Source organism: Hyalella azteca, unplaced genomic scaffold (genome assembly GCF_000764305.2).
Source record: "Hyalella azteca isolate HAZT.00-mixed unplaced genomic scaffold, Hazt_2.0.2 contig10440, whole genome shotgun sequence".
NCBI classification, from domain to species: Eukaryota; Metazoa; Arthropoda; class Malacostraca; order Amphipoda; family Hyalellidae; genus Hyalella; species Hyalella azteca.
Window position 1 is genome coordinate 23,135 of NW_025940481.1, and position 6,000 is coordinate 29,134.

The following is a 6,000-nucleotide window of genomic DNA, read 5'->3' on the forward strand; positions in this document are numbered from 1 at the left end:
GATCAACATGTATTTGGTATTCAATGAAAGTACACAATACTGCCTGGCAACTAATTATTACCAATTTCTAATGACTATATTCCACTTAAAAAATATGTGATAAAAGAAAAATATCATCATCAACCATTATTTCTTCTATCTGGTGGCTACAAACTATTAGTTTATTTAACAATCCTGATATATTATTACTTTATGAGCCAACCAACCATCTTGATATAGTATCTATTTGTTGGCTATACTTTTGACAGATGAAAAATTTTGTGTAGTAATTAACAACCATTTTCTCAGAGTACCTACACACCATGAACATGGACCAGTCCTCTCACCTGGCACAGCCTCCATACTATGAGAACCATGGAGCTTACCAGCCTCCTGTGCTACCAGGTGCATTATTTTAAGTCATTTTTGTATATTTCTAATTTTACATTAATTAGAAAGATCCTGATAATCCTGATTAGAAATAATTAATTAAAAAGATCCTGATAATCCTGATTAGAAATAATTAATTAGAAAGATCCTGATAATCCTAATTAGAAAGAATTAATTAGAAAGATCCTGATAATCCTAATTAGAAAGAATTAATTAGAAAGATCCTGATAATCCTGATTAGAAAGAATTAAAAATCCTCATCCCTGATAGCTACCTAGCTGTGATAGGTTAGTCTTTTATATATAGTTATATATGCTAGGCAGACCCTTAATATATAGTTGAATATGCTAGGCTGATCCTTAATAAATAGTTAAATATGCTAGGCAGATCCTTAATATATAGTTAAATACTTTAGGTGGGCCCTTAATATATAATTTATAAATAGGTTAGGCCAATAGTTAACATATAATTTTATATTGCAGGTTATTTCCCACTCAACTGCTACACCAGCCTCCTGCCAGCTCCAAGCCCTGCCCATATCCCACCCACCAAAGACCAACATTTCCAACACCAAGAGCAACATCAACACCTGCTGCATCAACAACAGTTTCATCACCAGCCAGTGCCGACTAACCAGCTTGGTAGCTATGAACCACGGAGCTACCTTCAACCTACAACAAAGAACATGGTGGCTATCAACCTTGCCTCTGATAACGCTAATAAATACCAAAATAAAATTATTGTTCCTCAGCTTCATCATCAACTTCAGCAGCAACAGTCAACTTCACTATCAATACACCAACATCACCATCACCATCAGCAGCAGCAACATCATCACCATCAACAACAACTGCATCAACAACAACAACAGCAACATGGTTCTTCAATCTCTGTTCCATGTGCCCGGAATTACTATGGCTCTGTAGGCAATTATTCCAATGAACAGGCAAGTGCCATTTAATAATTAATTTAAGCAAATTTAATTGCTATTTGTTTTGCATTAATTATCAGTTAATTTGTGATATAAAAAACCCTTAATGATATGAGTACTTGCTAACAACTGTTGCAATATTTTTTTCCTCTATGTTTACCTGTACTCTCAATTTAAATTATTTATTAAAATTATTAAGAGCCTCACTTGTACTAAGCGTCATCTGCATGCATTTATCCATAATATATATGATATACATTATACATTAATAATGCACATATTCCACACAAACATTCACTAACACTGAAAACTGATTTTTCAAATAGGTACCTTAAATTTAATTTTTTCTCTAAAAGTTTTGTCAATTCAAGGTTTCAAGATTTATAAATTCAGAATAGGATCTTCCCTAACCTTAAAATCTCAATTAGGTATCTCTAATCATACAATCAAATGTCACTTTTGATAGCACAGACAATCATAATTGTAAAAGAAGTTGCAAAATTATAGGTGACATATGCCTCCAAACATGACATTGAAGCTCTGTATTTTACAGTGGTTGGTGAACACAAGTTCTCCTGCTACCTACTCTACCACCACTCCAGCAGTTGCTCCTACCGCCTGCAGCAGCAACACCAACAACACCAACGGCGGTGTCAGCTACAGCAACACCAACTCAGGCAACGACAATAGTATCACTCCAGACACTCTTCCGCTCACTTCGTACACTGAAGACACATTAAAATCTGAGGACAAAGTTAAGAAAAAACTCGTGTGTAACCAATGCGACTTTTTTACGTTTAACAGGAAAACGTTGGCTAACCACATTGCCAGACACACAGGCCAGGGTCTCCACGCTTGTCCTCACTGTCCATTTAATTCTGCTTATCTTGGCACCTTCAAACGACATATGATCCGTAAACACAACAGCAAAGCGGAACCGGAGGCTAGTCCTGTGGAGAAAAAAGAACGGTTAAAGTGCCCACATTGTCCATTTGTCACAATATACAAAAAGAATATGAAGAAACATATTGCCAAACACACTGGGGAAGGAGTACATAAATGTGAACATTGTGATTATGTCACTGCTTATATAGCTGGCTTCAGAAAACACATGCTGAAACATGCTAAGGATACCGCATACACTTGTCCATACTGTCCCTATACGAGTCCTTGGAAGGGATTTTACGAGAGACATATTTCATCTAAACATCCTGATAAGAAATCCTTCTCATGCTCTATGTGTAGTTACATTGGAACCAGCAAACGTTCTCTTAAAAATCATTTATTAAAACATGAACGAGATGTGCAAGGAAATAAGTCCATATCAAAACTCAATTGCTCAGAAACTGGTTGTAGTTTCACGACTGATGACCCAGAGGCTCTCAAGGAACACTCAAACAAACATGCATCTTCTTCAAAGCAGTTCCACTGTAACCATTGTTCTTATAGCACGCCTCTAAAAGGACTTTTTAAATTCCATTTAAACACCCACGCTGAAGAAATGGATACTCAAAACATCTCATCTCAACGATGGACCAACAACGTTCCCATGAAGCCAGACCTCATCCACGCACACAATGTGAACCAAGCATATCTTCCTCACCCCTTACTGGGTGATTCAGATCACCATCATCTTCACCACCACCAACAACAACAGCAATACCAACAACATTTGGTACCTCCAAGACAAGTACCAGAGCTCGTACCAATGTTCCAACCTCAACAACAAGAGCAAGTTGCGGTCAATGGTACTACCCACATAAATAATAATTTGCCAAAACAAACACAACTTCAAGCTCTAATGGGTTCCGGTAACAACCCCAATGTTGCTTCTAATCCTGACAACCTCTATGAAGTTGGTCAAAATGATACAAATGTTGTTAACGCGGCTGCAAATGTAGCCTACAACCCATGCAATGTTGATGCCTGCACCAATAACGAAAACATGACGGTTAACGTTACTAGCAGTGATGCCACAAGACATCCTGATGGTACCGTAACCATTACTGAACATGGTAATGTTCATCGAAATGAAAGCAGGAATATGTCAGTAAATCATGATAACAATGACACTACATTGTCACATATTCCCAGTTGTTCTTTCTCACAAAAATCTGAACACGTAAACTGTTTTTCAAATAACAACATTAAAAGTAATCTCTGCTCTCGTAAAGGAATTTCTACTAAAAGTTCGTCACCCAAAATTTTTGGCTGCAAACATTGTCCATTCACGACTCCGGAGAAGAATGAACTCCGTGTCCACGTATCGTCGCATTCCGGAAAAGAGCTTTTATCTTGTCCACATTGTCCTTTTACCACAGGATATCAGGGTACCCTACGGCGACATATGAACACCCACACCCGTGTGGGGGCCTACATGTGTCCTCACTGTCCCTACAAGTCCACATGGAAAGGTTTTTACGACCGACACGTCGTGACAAAACACACAGAAGTGTCTTTACATCGGTGTCCATACTGTGAGTATACGTCTCCGAGGAAAGGGACTTTCAAACGACATCTTGACACCCACGTTAAAGATGAAAAACTTTGTAACAAGAAGTCTCTTCGATACCGATTGTTCCAAGACAAAAAAGACGATGGGAAATATGTTTGTGATCATTGTGAATACTCAACAGACGCGCTTGCTTCTCTGAAACGCCATATGGTTAAACACACTAAAGAGAACTCGTACGTTTGTTTGCAGTGCTCATACACAGTCGAGTGCCAAACAACCTTTCACAAACACTTACAAAGGCACGAAGCTTCGAGTGTGGTAGCTCGAGCTGGTTTCTCCTGTACTTTATGCGATTTCTCGACCTCCGCGAAAACCAAACTGGAAAGTCATCTTCAAAACCAGCACTCGAAACCCGGTCCTGCGGCCCCGAAAAAACGTAGAAAACGGAAACGAATTTCAAGAATTGATACTGAGGAAGACCTTGTGTCGGAAGACCCAACGTTACAAGACCACAAAAATACAGAGGTTTGTGATGATCCCAACACTCCTGCAGCTCCAAAGCCTGAAAATAACCTCAATTTGGAATCGAAATTTTGCACTGATACATCGGAAATGAAAACTGAGCTCAGGTTGACGGCAGCTTCTGACGCTCATGTCAAAGACGGTACAGATGAACCGACAAACTCCCGAAGATCTCGAGATGAAAATAATATTGCAAATGCTTCGACTATCCATGAAACACACGCAGTAAATCAGAACATTGAACAACATTTGGATCCTAGTGACAAAAGTATTGCTTTAGAACAGAACAATTCGGATAACTCAGAACCAAGTATTAAAGGTTCACATAATCACAATATTGTTCAAGAAGGGTTAGCTGCACAAAATTCCTCGTCTGGTTATGTTGCCCCAGAATTTGTTTATAATTTAGTTACCTCTCATAAAATAGTAGTTGAACCAGCAAATTCTTTGAAAGTTCAAGAATCAAAGCCAGAAGATTCAATAAGAACTCCCCTCACCATCACACCTCACGCAACCGTCCCTCTAAATTCTTCAGTCGTGTCTGCCCGAAAAACTAAAAAGACAAAAAACTGCCAAGAAAAACCTCAAAAGACGAAAAGAGTTTCCAAGAAACAACAAAGCGCGTCCACTCTAAGTGTTTATAAGATAACGAAATATTCTAATCTCACTAATGCTAATACTTCTGCAAATATAGATCGAAATGGCATGACGTCTGTTAGCAGCTCTGGCAGTAACAGCATGCTTGGTACCCCTGCTCGTGCTGGTATGGTGGCATGTGGCAACTCTCCTGCAGTTGTCAATTCGGTGGCATATGGCAACTCCGCCTCAGTTGCTAGATCTTACCATTCTTTGCAAGTACAATTCGAGGCACAATCTTCAAACATGAACATCATTCAAGCATCATCTTTTGCAAATCACCATCATCATGAATCACTCAACCCTATGGGAAGGGTCCTATTGTTTCCTAGCTCCTCCAGCGGGCAGGGCGCCAGCCTTGGTGACCCAGGAGTTATGGTGTCACACAATAACAACAATAGCAATGGCTTTCTCGCGCATCTGGCACTTGCACAGCAAGTGACGCTCCCGCATCTTGTGGCTCCGCCAGCCTCCTCAGACCAAACTTCAATCAGTTCTACTTCTGCAAATCATTCTTCAATTTTAACTTCCCCAACTACAATGTTAACTCCTATCACCTCCGTTCCAGTGACATCTTCTGTAATACAAGCCTCAGGTCCTGCCACCTATGCTCCTACTTTTTGTGAGACTCCGCTCTATATTTCACAAAGCCCAATCCATGCTCCGCCCATTGAATCCTTATCCACGCCCATGGCTCCTCCTACTCCCATACATGCCCCGCCCACTGCCATAGCTCCTCCTACTTCCATTCACGCCTCGCCCACTGCCATGGCTCCTCCTACCTCCATTCATGCTCCACCTACTGCCATGGCTCCTCCTACCTCCATTCATGCCCCGCCACCCTAGTGTGGGTCATCCTGACTCAGTTTAGCCTTACTAGATGGCGTATCAGCGATACGTGCAACATCTGTGTCATTATTTGCACAGTATGATCCATTCATTTACATACATTATCGCAATCAAGTTGCGTTAAAACAATAAATGAATTGAAATTAATGATACAAAATGAATGAAAGAAAATGAATTTGTTCTTGTTCGACATCGACTACTATTGTGTCTACTATTGTGTCTTTAAAGTCACTGTCTT

The 6,000-nt window shown here is 39.9% G+C and overlaps 1 protein-coding gene across 1 annotated transcript; it reads left to right on the forward strand.

Annotated features, from left to right (window-relative positions):
* Nucleotides 1-295: 295 nt before the first annotated feature.
* On the forward strand, nt 296-5,759 carry LOC108664750 (zinc finger protein 423). Its single transcript, XM_018151424.2, has 3 exons — nt 296-384; nt 852-1,315; nt 1,854-5,759. Exons 1-3 carry the CDS (start codon nt 303-305, stop codon nt 5,757-5,759), a joined length of 4,452 nt encoding a protein of 1,483 aa, XP_018006913.2. The 5' UTR covers nt 296-302.
* The last annotated feature ends 241 nt before the right edge of the window (nt 5,760-6,000 follow it).

Bases quoted from the DNA above. Each gene is read 5' to 3' on its own strand.
- LOC108664750 (XM_018151424.2), top strand. From the start codon at position 303: ATGAACATGGACCAGTCCTCTCACCTGGCACAGCCTCCATACTATGAG. The intron at 385-851 runs GTGCATTATTTT...TTTATATTGCAG, and splicing joins CCAGCCTCCTGTGCTACCAG to GTTATTTCCCACTCAACTGC. The intron at 1,316-1,853 runs GCAAGTGCCATT...TGTATTTTACAG, and splicing joins GCAATTATTCCAATGAACAG to TGGTTGGTGAACACAAGTTC.